This window comes from Cupressus sempervirens, chromosome 11 (genome assembly GCF_028749045.1).
Source record: "Cupressus sempervirens isolate cs-2001-9-10 chromosome 11, ASM2874904v1, whole genome shotgun sequence".
Taxonomy (NCBI): domain Eukaryota; kingdom Viridiplantae; phylum Streptophyta; class Pinopsida; order Cupressales; family Cupressaceae; genus Cupressus; species Cupressus sempervirens.
Window position 1 is genome coordinate 482,905,816 of NC_143128.1, and position 16,701 is coordinate 482,922,516.

Below are 16,701 nucleotides of genomic sequence, written 5' to 3' on the forward strand. Positions count from 1 at the left end.
GCTCAAAGGAAAAAACTTGAATGTTTAATCACTTGTCTTTGAATGCATGTTGCTAAACACACTCTTGAATGCCATGGATTAAAATCAAATTTTCCTTGAATGCACATTAATCTCGCTCACACTTCATTTGGGCATAAAAATTGGACAAATCTTGACGTGGAGGGCCTCCGGGCGCGCGCTTGAAATCGAATCTTACACACATTTGTTTTGGTCTTAAAATAAACTCACACTCAATCTTGAATGCCTTAAAGAGAAATCAATCGATACTTGACGTAGAGGGCCTCCGGGCGCGCGGGTTTACTTTCTTGTTGACCCTAACTCTTCTTCTTGTTTGCATTCTTTGATCAATTTTATTTTTGTCGATGCTTCAAAGGTGGAATAAACATTGTATCTTAAACATGAGTGCTTGCAAAGTCTAGATCAGAAAACTTAAGCGTCAATTGGTAAAAGAACAAGTGTGTTTTTTAGCCCAACATCATCCAAGTCTTCTCTCCCCTTGTCGTCTTTCGAGGCCATCTTGGGTGCATAAGATTAGGATCCAAAATCTTGTCTTAGCTTTTTAGGAGGCCTGCTTGGGGATTTCATCACCCCTTGGGACGACCTCAACTCCAGCGTTCCGGTGGAGTATAAAGATCGGGAGGTGAATCCAAAGACACCTCTCTTGGGATCAAAATTTTGTCACTCGGGCTAAGCCTCAAGGAACTTTATACCCTTGAGAAGTGAAAGAGGAGAAGTGGGTTACCGCTCCTCTCAGCTGTGTGACATCTTTTTGGTTTCATCTACGGATTTGGGCCTCACCTACCTTGTGTATATCGAGGACTCCCTAGCTAAAGCAAATTTCATCCTTGTAGAAAGCTTCCTAAGATGTTGGTGTGTTTGACGTGCTTGCTCAAAACTTTTTTCTACTTGTTTGTTCATAGCTTTTGAATGAATGTTCGCCAATTTTGGTTGAAATCCCAAAAAAGCAGAAATCTCCCAACTCAAGGCTTACTTAGCGTAGTCACTGCCTTATCAGAAAATCATCCAAGCTCCCCCGCTGCAACTGAATCTATCTAGTTCCTTGCTTTAAAACAATCCCAAATCCAAAGTCCATCCAAATCATCCCCCCAGCCAGCTAGCAACCCAATCCAAAATCACCCAAGCCTTTAAAGAGTTGTTGTCACTTTGCTAGATTTTGCTATCCAATCAATCCTACCAATCAACCAATCTCACCAAGGTTATCCCTTTGACAGAGCATTGTCTAGGGTAATCCAGCTTTGTCACTTGTATCCCTCATCACCTTGAGCTAAAGGTTGGGATCCACAAGTGGTCAATCTCGTGTCATGCCATAGGATCACTAGTCTATCCTTAGGTTGACAAAATCTCCACCAATCCAACACATAGGAAAGCAAAACTCTCACTTTTTGATAGCATACCCTTGAAGTCTTCCACCCACAAGAAAGCCAAAAATCTCCAGCCAATCCTCCTTAGGTCTGTCATACAGCTTTGACTCTCCCTAGGAAATCTTTCATCAGCCAATCCAAAATCTGTGCTTAATCCAAATCCAACCATGAGCTTCCGTGTTCATCCATACACAAGACCGCATCCCCATCAAACTCATCATCAAAGCATGAAGTACCAATCCTATCATGATGTGTTTGGTCGCATTGTCCTTGCTCCCGCCACCTCCTATTCCAATGATGATGAAAATCTTGTTGACTATGACGGGTATATTGAAAGCCTTAGAAACATTCCCCCAAGCATCCCCCATAATCCAAGAGTTATTCCAAACTATCTAGTCATGCCATTTGATATTCCAGCTTCCCCTCCATCACCCCATCAACCAAGCTTCCAATCTTCCACCCCCATCACACTAGCTATTCCTGCCAATCCACCTCCACCTATGACACACGAGTCTCCAAGGAATCTCCTAGAGGAAATACAAGAAAAGTTGCCTCCAACAGTCAATAAGCCATGTCATCTAATCCAACCATGTGAAGTAGTCAGTAATGAAGCTTCCCCATCTATAATATCACCTCCATCTCCCATAGCTATCATCCCCATACCATCCATCAAATTGCTTAAAATCCTTCCACTTCCCGCAAGCATCAAAATCCCACCACCTGTCAAATCCCTCCAAATCCTATCCACATCACCTCCAAGCATTTCCCAAATCTCTCGTAATGACCCTTATGCATCCATCTTCTACTCACCCATCTCCACTACTGAATCTCCCATCTATCCATCCGCTGCCTTTGAAGAATCCATCCCTTCACCTCCTATCACACCATCCACTCCAAACCAATCCTATCAAGATCCTGCCCAAAAGCATGTTGACATCCCCCAAAGCATAAATGAAGATATCATCGTACCATGTCTTCCATCCATAGTGCAGTCACCATCTCCTCCATCTCCAAAACCTCAAGCCATATCTCCTCCACTACAAGATATCTTGTCATCCCACCAGCTACATCAAGATCCTATCCTTCCATCTCCCCCGCTCCATGCTTCCATCTTACCACCTATCCAAGCTATTCCACCATCTATAATCTACCCTCTTGGTTCACTTACATTCATTCACGGTGGCTCTCTCTCAGCAGAAGAATTAAGAATAGTATCTCCCCATTGCAATACACCTAATAAATCACTTCTACCATTTTTTGCAAGCAAAAAGTTTCCTCAGCTTGTTCAAATGCTCAATCGATGGCATTATCAAGGTCAAGGTTTAGGACCACAAGAGCAAGGAATCAGAGAGCCTATTATTGCACAAAAAAATCTAGGATTTCATGGTCTTGGATATGTATCCAAAGGCTCACCATCTAAAGGTGTTGGTACACGACACCCCCAAACCAAGCCTATCTCCAAGCCCACCATGTCAACCTCCCATCACTCCTTCAAGAAATCTTATGTCATCCCCCCTCCACCATCTTTGCAACCCAAAACAACCTACCATATCCCCCCTTCATCCGCTAAATCCATTTTGGGTCCCTATGTCCCAAAATCTACCATCCTCCATCCTCCTATTAGCCATCATAAAAATCCTATTCCATCCATTCCTATGCAAGATCAACAAAGGCACATATCAGGGCACATCATCCATCATCATCCCCCTACATGCTCTTTCATATCCTCTCCATCTCACAAAGCTTCTCCTAACCATCTTCCCCAAGCTTACCACAACAATGTGAATGCCAACTTCAAAATGCATAAAGCTAAAAATCCACATCCTAGGCAATCATATGTCTATTCTAAAAGACATACTCCAAAAAGGCAAAATCCAATCAAAGAATGCAAAACAATGCAAAAGCCTATGAAAAGAAAATCCAAAACCATGTGGATCCCCAAGAAAAAAGTTGAAACCCAATGCATAATGGCATCCACCATTGCTAATCCCCCATCTAGTGACTCATGTCCCCCATCTCCTAACTCCATCTTGGGCGCCTATATCCCCAAGCACGCTTCCACAAATCCTCCATTACGCCCGCATCTACCATCTATCCCCCATATGCTCTTTTCACACCCATCCCAACATGTGCCAATGTTGCTCTTGCAAGCATCCCCATCTCATGCTCCTTTCCATCATTTTCATCCCTCCATCTCCTACCATCAATCCCATCTAATCCAATCTATTGCATAAATCACACATCCGGTGTACCAACAGCTAGCAACAAAATTGAACATTCCAACAGCTAGTGAAAAATCTCAAAAAATCCAAAATAGCTTAAGAAAGCCAAATCATTCCAGCTAAGTCCAAAGTCAAAAAATCAAAAAAAGAAAAGAAAAATAAAGTGTCCACTGGTGAAAACTTGGCAATTCAAGCGCCTTGGACAAGTACCATGATGAAAACTTGGCAAACAAGCGTCATGCATAATCCCGCCATCCCCAGCTTAGCCTATCACCCTCATGCTTTTGGTCATCTCTTGACATCCAACTCCATCTTCCAATCTATCCACCTATCCTCCATCCTCCATCTTCCATCTCACACCATCCACTAATCTTATGCAGCTTCAGCCGGTCATATCAGCTATCATCCATCTCCCTAGCCCCTTCAACTTTTTCCATCCTAGCTTCAATCCTATCACATCCATCATAAGACCTCCTTTTGCATGTTATCTTCTGATTGGGGGCACTATATTCCTTGGAGATCTTGTCTTGTCCATCCTCCCTTGTCATTGGTATCTAGCTCTAGGCTATCCTCATGCAAACCCAATGTCATCTCTTTATATCCATCATAATCCTAGCTATCTACCATCCTATCCAGCCATCTCATCCTGCTCCTCTAGCTATCCTTGGTCACAAAATCTCTCATCATCATTGGATGTATCCTGTCAAATCCATATCTTTCGCTATCACCCCACCCTTAGCTTTCGCATCTTGCACAACATCGAACCATCCCGCTATCCTATCATCTTGAGCTTTTGCCTAGCTTGTACCATATCTTGATTAGCTCGCTTGTAAATATCTTGGTTTGTCAGCTTGTACATCCTCTTTAGCTTAGTACCATTGTATCTATCTAGCTTTCATGTCAGTTTCTCCTTGATCAGCATCTTGCACACATCACACATCTTGGTTAGCTATTCCAACGCATCCTTTAGCTAGATTTCCTGTCACCAAAGTGTTATCTTTCTTAGTTCAACTTGCCAGATGCATCACTCATCCAAATCCACCAGCTTCGGTGCTCTCCAATAGGTCCTTGCAGGATATAGCTTTCCTCATGTCTGATCTTGGTCCATTAGTGCCTTGTCCTACCCATCTCGTTGGCAAATGGCTCTCTTTTGGATTTTCACTTTCTTTTGATTTGGGATCTTCCCTTTTGGGTCTTGAAGTATCTTTTCCAAGCAATCTCCTTGTTCCCTCCTCAAGGTTGCCACGATCTTCCATATCATGGTATGCTGCGAATGGGGCAATTAGAGCGTAAGGTCTTGATCATGTCTTTTGCTTGTTTTCTTTTCTGCTTGTGGGTTACCTAGTGTCGTTTCCACATTGCTTCCTCTTGGATTCATGTGTGATACTGGGGCAATCCTTGCGTGTTTTTTTTGAGTTAGTTTGTCAGTCCTTTGGACGGTTGGTGAAAAGGCCTTGATGTTCTTGGTAACCTTGGCAATTAACCAATAGTCCTATAGAAAATCTAGTGCTCAACTACATGGTGGTACTTCTCTTTGAAGTATCCCCCCCGCTCAAAAAGCTTCAATGGTTTTCCTTCATCTCCATTATCCCCCATCCATATCCAGCATCCGTCTCTCCTACCCCAGCTGATGCATCAGTATCTCTTTGAATCAATCACCACTCTTAGCTTTAGGGATCCACAATCCTAGTCTTAGGGATCCACCAATCCAAATCAACCCACCAAGCCTCATCTTTTGAGATCCACAATCCTAGTCCTAGGGATCTCCGAAACCCATCTTCCGCCAATCTAACTCTTTGAAATCCTGTTGCATCATCCTTATAATCCCCTCATCCATCTCCCTATCCTGGATTCTTTTTTATAGCGCTTCGCTCCTTCATCCTCTGCAATCCCTAAGTCTTAAGCTTGCTTCCTCTTGTGCATCTGATTCTCCTTTATCATTCTCCCATAGTGAGAGTTTGAGCTAATTCAGCCCCTTCTCTTTGTCAATCTGAGTTTCCTTGCTCATCTGAGATTCTTGTACTTTTCAAGAAGCCATCAAGCCTCGCTTTCTCTCCCCGCTGCCTTCTTGAGGGGGCATCTCACAATCCATTCTCTCCTCTTCTGCTCTAGCCTTGGGCATCTTATTTTCTTATCTTTGATGCCATGCCACTTGCGGCATCACATCAAAGAGGGGCAAAATGTAGACACCTAAAAACCTTTAGAAAATAAAGTATTTTTATTTTCTGAAAAAGTCCTGATGACATCATCATTTATTAATTAATTAATTATTTATTTAATTAATTAATTAATTTTTATGCCATTAAATCCCTTTATCTTAATTTAAAATATTTAATTAAGGAATCCCTCCCAAAAATGTTTAAATCTTATTTAAACATTATTTCCTTATTTATTAATTATTTAATTAATAAATTGACCAAAAATCCTAAAATAAATAAAAAATTTATTTTTTTCCCAAAAGTTGGCCAATTTCCTTATGACCAATAACCTCTTCCAAAATCTTCTAATCCTTCTTTAATTTTGATTAAAGGCTAATCCCATCATTTCTTACCCCTAATCCCAACTCAAAATATTTAATTAAAGTTAAATATTAATCCTCATGTTTATTAAAAAAGTTTTAATAAATATCTCCTCAACCCAAACCCTTGAAATAAATAAAACTTTATTTATTTCCTAAAAATCTAATTTATCCTCATCCTAAGAAGTTCTAAACTCTTCTAGAAAGTCTTTATCCTCATCCTAGGAAATTCTAGACTATTCTAGAAAGTCTTTATCCTCATCCAAAGTCTAGACTCTTCTAGAAGATGTCTTTAAACCTAATCCTAATCCCTTCCTAACCTTGTCACATTCCCTAAACATGGGTTAAGACTTACTAACCCAAGCCAAAGCTAACAAATATCTCCTCCTTCACCCACCCTCATTAAATGCCATCCACTTGCCTATCCCTAAGCTAATCCTAAACCATCCTAATCCATCCTCTAATCATTTGAACAAGCCTAAGCAAGCTTAAAACCTTCCTAATCAAGTCCAAGTCGAATTTGCTCTCATCACCCTCAAAATATCTCAACCATAAAACTTTATGAAGTCCACTAGGTCATAAATGACTCTTACAAGCCCTTTTATTGCTCTTACAAGTCATTATGAGGGTCTTTATGAAGATTTTATCCCTTGAGCCTCCTTTGTTGACTCATCCTTCCCCTTTCCTCCATCCTCTCACCATGTGACATGTGTCACTCCTTGATTGGCTATAAGGAAGCACAATCCATGTGCTCTCTTCTCATGCAATCTGAGCCCTCCATGAGCTTTTTTCCATCCTTGCATCTTAGCCCTCAATCCCTCAAGCCTCTTGCCTATAAATTGGATCCTTCCCTTTTGCAAAATAACACAATCCATGAAGTAAAGTTATAATGCTATTTTGAGAGCCAAATCCATACTAAAGCCATCTATCCACACCAAAAATCCACAATCATCCATTGAAGCCTTTGGAAGCATATTGAGCATACATCCTATCTTTTTAGACAAAGCTACTCAACAAGAGAGCTTCTCATTGAGAGAGCCCATTAATGGCTCATATTTTCAATTGAGAGCTCATCTTAGTCTATCTTGAAGTTTATGAATTTTGTTTAGTTTGTAGAAGCTTTATTTAAATTTAGTTTCTATTAGCATACTAACATTGCTCATATACAGCCCTATCCATCTCATTCATTGTTTTCCTTCTTCCCTTCGAGGAAGAATCCCTAAACTTTAATCATGTTCAGGGTGACTCTTGCTCTCTTCTTCATCTTCTATTTTAGGTTTGTGCTTGCTCTTTTGTCGGCATTGTTTGATGTTTTGTTTGATGCTATCCTCGTGGTTGTAAGCTCCCAGTCCCATAGACCCTGGTTGTGGTCTCTTGTTGGACATTAATATTATCTCATCTTATGTGCCAACGTGGATGTTGGCTATTACCTCTCTTGCCACACTGGAAAAGGTTGAATGCCTTGTATAGGAGATAGACATATTTTGGATCGTTTGTTTAATAGTAACATAATTCACGTATTAATATTCATTGTATTAGTTTATCTATTAAATAATGGAATACATTTACTAGCTTATTTATATATATTAAAAATCAAAATTCAATTATTGTTTTTTCTTTAAATATTAATATACAATACATTGAAATAATGAGATTCATTTATCATATTCATTAAATAATAAAGATCTTATTTACAAGTAGGGGTATCACAAAACTCTTTAAATAAATTTGGAAGTAGTACAGCAGATAACGAAATATGTTCCAACCAAAGGGTTGTCCAAACTTGCATACATGAGCATTCTTTTTAAAGATCAATCAAAAAATTCATTTCTAAATGAAGAATTTGGAGCATATAATATGGAAGATAAGCTAAAAGTTGGATGATATGGTTGTTGCAGCCTCGTGCATTTTTGATAATACCCATTAAAACATTGAAGAAACTATTTGGGAAGTTCAAAATGAAGAAATGAACAAGGGAATAGCGAGTGGAATCATTGAAAATGATAAAATCAAATTATTTGAAATTGCTCAAATATAGGGATATTGCAATCAAGTATGCATATGATAAAGAGGTGTATGAACTTTGTCTTCAAATGAATATGACACATTACTCATTATAGAAGGCTGAAATCAAATTTCTATGGAAGACACTGACAATGAAGATGGTTGAAGGAATCGTACCCTTATTTTTCAACTTTCTCTATTCAAATGAGAAACATTGTGTTAAAGAAAATCAAAAGGACCAACAACAAGACAAACCCAAGAATTTTGATGAACAATGTATCTATGATACTCCATTATGCAACAATGAAAGAGTTGATATAACAGATTCCATGGTCAGATTTCATACTAGTTTCAACCTTGAGACAGAAATGATCAAGCATCCACCAAAGTTAGAAGCTGTGTTTGTCGGGGGTGAAGTTAAGACACAAGGGCACCACAAGAATTTTGATCTTTATAACAACAGTTGCATGCCTGCACAATGTCGTGAGGAAACAATTTTTCCACATAAGGATGAGGATAAACCAAGTGATACTAGTTTTGAAATTATATTGGATTGTTGATCATTTCATTGCTAATGTCAGTTTGATTGATCACACTTGTAGTGAATCAGAAACTCCTGAGTTGACTTTGATGATTAATGAAGGCAACCACAACTCATCTATAGACTTGTCACTGAATTCTTATGATATGGCAGCTATTATTTATTGGTTGGTGATTTTACATTCATCCATACTTCAGTAGTTAGTGGTTGTCCTGCTTGCACTTCCGTTGCATTTTCAGATTTGGCAGGGCCTACAATAGCTATTGAGGTGCATGGGAATTTGTGGAGACATCTTTACTTGAGGGATATAAATATGAGATTATGATCTTTCCAATACAAAAGCACGGTGACCACATCAGTATCATTAATAGTGAAATTTGATGGCCTATAGTTTTGATTTCTGTTTCTCTTGCAGAATTTGGAAGCTTCAACTTATAGCCAATTAGAAGACAAAAACTCTCAAGCTTGGAGGCAATGGGCAAAAACTCATTGTTAGAGATCACATATCTCACTTGTGCTTGAAATATTTATTTCTTATTATCCAATATGACTTTAGTTTTCTATGTTTAGGGAATAGATCTTGTGATTATTCTACTGAAGGGTGAAATATGATATTATTTCCAGAATTTATATTTCAGCTGGTTAATTTATATTATAGCTGGATAATTGGAAATCTAATGCATGTAAATATTTGATTAAATTTTTGTGTTGAAAATTTGGGGATAATATCCACCAGGACATTTTATATTATAGCTGGATAATTGGAAATCTAATGCATGCAAATATTTGATTAAATTTTTGTGTTGAAAATTTGGGGATAATATCCACCAGGACATTACACATCCCTAAATAGACTCTGTTTAGAAGCCAACAGAATCACTTACTAGGTGCAATATAATTATTTAAATAACCTACGGCTTGTCATTTGTATACAAAACCCTAGCATTGTAAGCAAGCAAAAGGCTGTTTGAAGTCAAGTCAGCTGCCTATATTTTGAATTTGAAACTTTGGGAGGTTGCAGGTACAATACTGAGGTTGAACCAAGGAAAAGAACGGATGAATGAAGATCAGGATCAAAATCTTTGAGAGAACAAAATTGAAGTTCAGCTCATATTCGACTTAAATGTCAACTTCTGCACACAAATACACCATGCGAGAACTAGGGACAATGGTCAAAGCAAATTTAAAATTGAGAGGAGAAAAGCACAAGTGATTCACTTTCCACCTCTAGATATCAATTGTATATCCATTAGGCATGAACTTCAACAATTTAATGTTTGGACATCACTTATAATCTATATAACTCACAAACTCCAATTTCATTGATCATTAGGGCAGCAACTGCTGGTTTGACAATATTCATAGAGGCTTCAAACGAAGCTAAAAAGTCAGTCTTCCACCTTTGTGTTGCTTACCAAATATCTAAATATGACTTATTAACACAAAAGCATACAACATATTAACTCAAAAAAGCATATAGCTATGTGAGGATTTGAGTAGGCACAAACTATTCTCTAATTTCTGTCAATAAAAATAATTGATTTCTAAATTTAATCTTCACAATTAAAATTCAAAGCACGCTCTATTTTCACCTTCTGTTTATATGCATAAAAATATTTGTTGTACTTCCCTATTTTCAATGTGTGTCAGTTTCCCAGCTTGCAACGTTTGTAAAAACTGGAAGAGCTTCAGTTGCATGTTCTCATAAAAAACAAAACACTAGTTGTTTACTAGAAGTGAGAAAATCCAGGGTTACTCTCAATATAGTGTATGTGACTCCGTATTACCATTGCAATTCTCCTGGTGAGGATGAAAAATATATAGAATAACAGGATGAATCCAGTAGAATGTAGTGCATGATAGGCTCTTCTAGATAGTGTAGATTATTTTGTTCAGAAGAGCTTTGCAAAACATCCTCCTGCAATGATCAATCTAGATTGATACATTATATTCAAAATAGCGAAGATGCAAAAGCATTAATATATTTATCATTGGTCTATATAAAACCAAATATTTTGAATCTTACACGTATGGCTCCCTAACAACAACGATGATGTCAGCATTTTGACTTCGTAATTGTTATCCATATATGCTTCTTTCCTTTTACCTTCTTACAGTATACATGGATTAGTTCAGATCCTTGAAAGAATCATACACTAATAGTCCCATATGCTTTATCAGCTCTATTCTGTTGTACTTTTGAGAAATCAATATATATCTTCACTCATGTTTAACTAAAAGACGTTAAGTATCAAGATAGAAAACCCAACTCATCATCTTTGATGGGAATGAAAAAGATGAACATTAAGAAAGAACACCAGCCTTGTTTGTACCAACAAAGGCTAAAACTAGAAAGCCAATTTCTAACTCACTTTACATAGCAGAAACCGTGATTGATAGATGAAAATGACACTGCCAATTATGCAGTGGAATTGAACCACTGCTTGAGGTTGTAAAAAAGGAATTGCTTTTGCAGACCTGATTGCTTCTTTCAACCTTCCTTAATATGCACTTTGGTGGGAATATGGATAACAAATTAATAAACTGCAAGAAGGAAAGATTGGAACAAAAAATCCTCTGAAATTGTATTTAGAAATATTTCTCGCTAGTTCTTAAACAATTCTCAAGGCATCCCTCAATCCTAAACTGTTCCTCATGGTTTTCCTGCCTATTCCACCATTTCCTTTACGCATCATTGCTGCAAACTCACTGTAATCAATGCGACCATCCTGTACAGCATCAAAACTCAACAAATTATGAAAATATCTATAAAATTCAGACAAACCACAATCAGCAACCATATATTCATCTGATAAAACATTTAGGTATCTCTCCCCAAATGATGATCCATGATTGTGTCTCATCAACATAAATATGCATCTTATGATATGATTCTCAGTAGATGAGAAGAGAAATAATTATTTACATTGTCTAGCCAAACTATGAAAATTGCATTCAGCATGAAGAAAACACAAGCGACTGGGAGTCATCCAGACTAGTTCAAAAACATTTCAATTGTCAGAAACAATCATACATCGTGTACCTTATTTGACAGGATCCAAACAAAATTCAAAACAAAAACAAGCTCAGTAATAGGTGATCCCAACAGCATCCTAAATGTTCGATTTTCTTCAAGAAACCAATTATGAATGTAGCTGAATGTCCATGTAGTAAGAGTCCGAGTCAGAACAACAGACTGCCAAAATTTTGGATTTGGACTTCTCTAAATTCTGATGACAAAAGCATACAATATTGGCATATGCATGCAATTATCCAAAAGAAGGGGCTCCCATTTAGCATGCGATTTCCTAACCTTTAAGTGTCTTCAAAGCAGGTTTTAGAGCTCTATATGTTTGTTCATTTGTGCCTCCTTATTCAAGTATTTTATTTAGAAACTGTTGCCCTTCAAAATATGAAGGGTATAAATTTTAGATATTTAGAAACTTTGGAGCTACTTTTTCTGCATAAATTGTAGCACTAATTCCACCATCAACTAAATATAGTAGAACACAACATCAAGTTTAGTGCATCTCTCAGCTTAGAACTAACTTGAGAGGGGCATCTATTCCACTAAAAGTTTCTCTCGGGCTTTGAACCCAGCCTCACCTGTTTGTGACCCATTTAAACATGGCTGAATCAAGCTAGGTCATTATCATGACACTCACTCTACCTTATGATCAAACCATGGCTTACTTAGCAGTAACTCTGAAACTTGTTGGCTTCTTTTCCCTCATTAAAAATCTAGTTTAGATATTCCAAGGTTCGAGTCTAATCGTTTCCCAGATTTGACTCAAGTAGACCATGTTTTAACCACAGCAAGAAATCTTTTCCAGTTATTGTTCATAAAATCATATTAAGCATTTAAAAAGTTTGTCGATGACCCAATCCTGTGGTTCAAACTTCAAGACGGACATGAAGCAAGAGGAATACCATAGAACATTTCTATTTAGTAAACTTCGACAGTTTTACACCTGCCTTGTTTTTATATCCTTGCTCAACTATTCATTAAGATGCACTTTGAACTTTCATAGTTTCTTCAGGCATTCTAAGGTTACTTGGTTTGGGGCAGACTGTAAATAATACGTAAAGATAAATGTTCACAATTCAAATTTCCAGGATACAACACAATCATCTTCTGTAGTGATTCCCAATTAGAATGAAGAAACAAAAGGCAAATTGAAATAGTTCAAAAGATTCAATGAGACCATCAAATTTTGCGAGGGCTTTGAAGTCAATCTTACATTATCTTGATCAACTTCCCGGATCATTTCATCGAGCTGCACATCACCTAGACCAAAGTCCTGGCAAGCTTGTTGAAGCTCATCAATCGTGATATAACCACTTCCATCTTTATCAAAATAAGAAAAGGCAGAAAAGAGATTTTCCTCACGTTCCATCTTGTTTAGGTGCAATGTGGCTGCAATGAACTCACCATAATCTATGGTACCGCTGTTGTCTATGTCAGCCTGACAAGTTTAATATAATCAAGTGAGTTGATACACGTCCACAAGCATTAAGGACAAGTGATATGCATTTCAGAATAATAGATAGTGCTAAAAAGTACTAATAGTCAAAATTTCTACAAACAAAACAAAGGTAAGAACAAAAGTCATCAAAAAAAGAATCATCTAGTGTTTCATGCCTAAAAGGCAAAGAAGCCTATTAGCACTTACTGCATCCATGAGAGCTCGTATCTCTGACTCCATAAGCTCAGAACCCACGCTTTTTAACCCATCCCTCAGTTCTTCAAAGGTAATTGTGCCACTATTATCTGTGTCAATCATCTTGAACATCTCTTTAAGACCAGCAATTTCATCTTCTGAAAGACTTTCTGCTATAACCTGCAACATTCAACCAATATATCAGAAGCTAACCCTTTACAAGATTCACTCGAATCTCAAGACACAGAGTTTTAATGATAATATCAAGGAAGAGGATGGAAGGCAAATCATGTAATTCAACACTAAAGGTCTTACAATTTGCAAAAACTCTACAAATGGAGAAATAAATCAAAAGGATCATGCAGATCAAGATCATATCCATCCATCAAACTATATAGAGATCATCAACATATTACTTGCTTGGTTACCATATAATTGTTTTAAATGGGTTTGCAGAAATATCATTATAATAAAGTCAATTGCTATATGAACAAATTTCTAATTATAAATGAAACAGAAAGGAAGCTGGTGCATTACAAAATTTAACATGTTCTTATTTTAGTTGTGTTAAATTATAATACCCATGTAATTTGATTAGTCTAGAAATATTTCATGTTCATACATTTTGTCTTGTATGCAAAGAAAGTTAATTGCTCAAGTTCATATATAGTATAGTTCCAGGGAGCTCCCTGATGAGGGGACGCAGGGACAGGTTTCCGAAAAAAGGGGGCCAAAGGCCTAAGTTTGGAGACAACAAGGGGACAGCAGGGAGATGGTGAGAACAGTGGTGGAAGGGGTGATCATGATATACAAATTGCAGTGAATTGAAATCTTCAAGGCAAACTCTGCAATATAACATCTTTGCAACTGCCCAATTAAAGGAAAGCTAATTTTCTGAAATTAAAGGTTGCATTTAGCATGTAATTGCATGTGTCATATAGCAAGCAACCTAGGGGCATCCCCAGTGGAGGTGGCAAAGGTGGTGATTTTGTGAGGGCTCATTCTCCCCAAGTTCTCAAGTCTCAAAAACAATCCCCTAACAAGGGACATGAGTTTTTTGTAGGGGAATGTGTCCCCATGGAACACCAATAAATAGAATTTGTTTTCATTTAGTTTTTTTTATGAATTAAAAGGGAGGTTAAAAAATCATTCTTCAAGTTAGCAACATTAAAAAAATCGCATTTATAGATTTTTAAGAATTAAAAGAGAGGTAATAATACCATTCTTCAGGTTAGTAACATTAACAAAATCGCATTTGTAATCCATTCTTACCTACAATTAGAAGGTTGCACTGATAAATAATCTTTGATTGGCAACATTGAGATCATTGTGTCTGGTGCAGTGTAACACAAGGACTCACACCCTCCCCCCAAACCTTGAAGTACCTGTCCCTGAGACGTTCCCGCATCAGGTACTTGCATACCCAAGTACCCCCACCTACGCCATTCTACAACCGTGCTGCTGCTGGGATGGGTACTTGAATTTCTATTTTAATTTTGATTTTTGAATGTTACTATTGGGTATGTAATATGTTACTATGTTGAATGTTCAATGGTTCTAGTTCATGTTGCAATTTTGCTATGTTCCAGTATTTTAATTTCGTATGTTCTAATGAAACATCATTTCATAACAAGAATTTCAAGTTCTATATGCATACTATATATAGCACCCTTCCCTGCCCATCCTCCCCTTGTCGTCGTCCCTTGTTCGTCCCAGAAACTCGTCCCAACGTACCCCAGTACTGGGGTTACATTGGTATGGTGTTCATTATTATTTAACAAAACAATTTTATAATTCGATTGAAATTTGTTTTTGGTAAACAAATGGCTGTAAGTGGGGCAGCTCCCACTGTATCAAGCCAAAAAAAGGTTTATATCCAATGCTCATTAAACACTCCATTAGCCCAAAATGAGCATCACTATGCAACGTCAGAGAGCAAAATGGTGTTCTCAAAGAGAAATCTAAACAAGATGCAAATAGTCCGAATGAGAAATGAGTCCAACTAATAGACATCAAAAAAACATAAGAGAAATTTTAGTTGTAGGAATCTTCCCCTTATATACAAGCAAGGACTCGACCAAGTGCTCAACACTACCAATCCCCATTGAGGTCACCAGTCTCATTGCTTCACCCAAGATACTCAATACCAATCGCATTCAACATCTCCTCCCTAATATCCACTCCAAAGACATCTTCATCCTCGCTTTCTTGGCCTTAAGGCATTTGTAGTCTTTAATCCAATCTCCACCCTCATTTAGCACCAAACCTAGCAGCTTCTTCAAGAAGATGACATTCCTTCTAATAATGGGCTTCCTACTCTCAAAGGCCTCCCAATCCCAAACATTGAGCACAAGCATTTTTGACACAACTCTACTTTGGTGCTTGATCACAAAACAGTCCCATAAATATGCAATTCTTAATTCTTCATCCATGTTGGCCAATGGGTTCAATTCGCCCAATACAAACTCTTCGTAATAGCTTAACCCCAGCCTTGGACTAACACACCATCAAAACGACCATCAAGAACACAACAATAATATCGGTGTCAACCCAATAGCAGTGATTAGTGAACAAAAACACTACCAAAAATTTTCCTCATAGCATGTATGACTAACTCATTCAAGTTATTGGTCACAACCCTAAGCCTCTTCAACTTTGCCTTTTGTCTGATATTAGCCAAATAAGGGAATCCACGAAAGCTATAGGCGAAGCCGAAAGCTAGAAGAAATTAAGGAAAGTTAGGGCCGAATTGTGGGGAATGGCATTTCAAAACCTTCAAATAGCATTGTCAAAAATTATGAATTCATCCCAATCTGCCAAGATCTCCTCAACTCATGTCATTGCAAGTTATTAATTGCCTTTGGTGCAAGAGCATTCAAATGGCTATGGCAGATGTCCTTTGACAACTTAAGTTGTCAAACAAAAGCCATAAAGGACGACACTAACAATTATTGCTGCTGAGATATCACTTTGACATGACACATAATCATTGTGTGATCATAAATGAATTTTGTTGCCAACTAAGTTCTCAACTATAAATTGTATTGACATCTTCACATCAATCTCAAAACTTCCAAAGTAAAAGTTGAATACCAACTGGAAACACATGGACCTTTGTCATAGCTATCATGGCCATGACATCCTTCATATTCTACTTTTATGTAAATTTTCCTATCAAACCATTATTCAACTGTCTAGTTGCAAAGCCCAAAAAAATTTCAAACAAAATGAGAGTTATTGGAGCTTTGACCAAATGGTCTGCCTTGCCATTGTCATCAGGATACATGTGTTAGTCTGAAGTTTAGGAATGTTTGGGTCAAACTCTAAATTGGGTTAAGCCACGGATCTGACTTTTAATTGGGTATCACCTTCC

General features: G+C 37.6%; 1 protein-coding gene across 1 annotated transcript in view; it reads right to left on the reverse strand.

Annotated features, from left to right (window-relative positions):
* Positions 1 to 10,633: 10,633 nt before the first annotated feature.
* The window catches only part of LOC149530482 (calcium-dependent protein kinase SK5-like), a 60,481-nt gene continuing 54,413 nt past the window's right edge, over positions 10,634 to 16,701 (reverse strand). The window contains exons 5-7 of the mRNA XM_089809898.1: positions 13,341 to 13,508; positions 12,909 to 13,133; positions 10,634 to 11,396 (exon numbers count right to left, since the gene is read on the reverse strand). Of these exons, the coding sequence (XP_089666024.1) occupies positions 11,280 to 11,396; positions 12,909 to 13,133; positions 13,341 to 13,508 (510 nt within the window). The 3' untranslated portion in view covers positions 10,634 to 11,279. The remainder of the gene's footprint in view (positions 11,397 to 12,908; positions 13,134 to 13,340; positions 13,509 to 16,701) is intronic.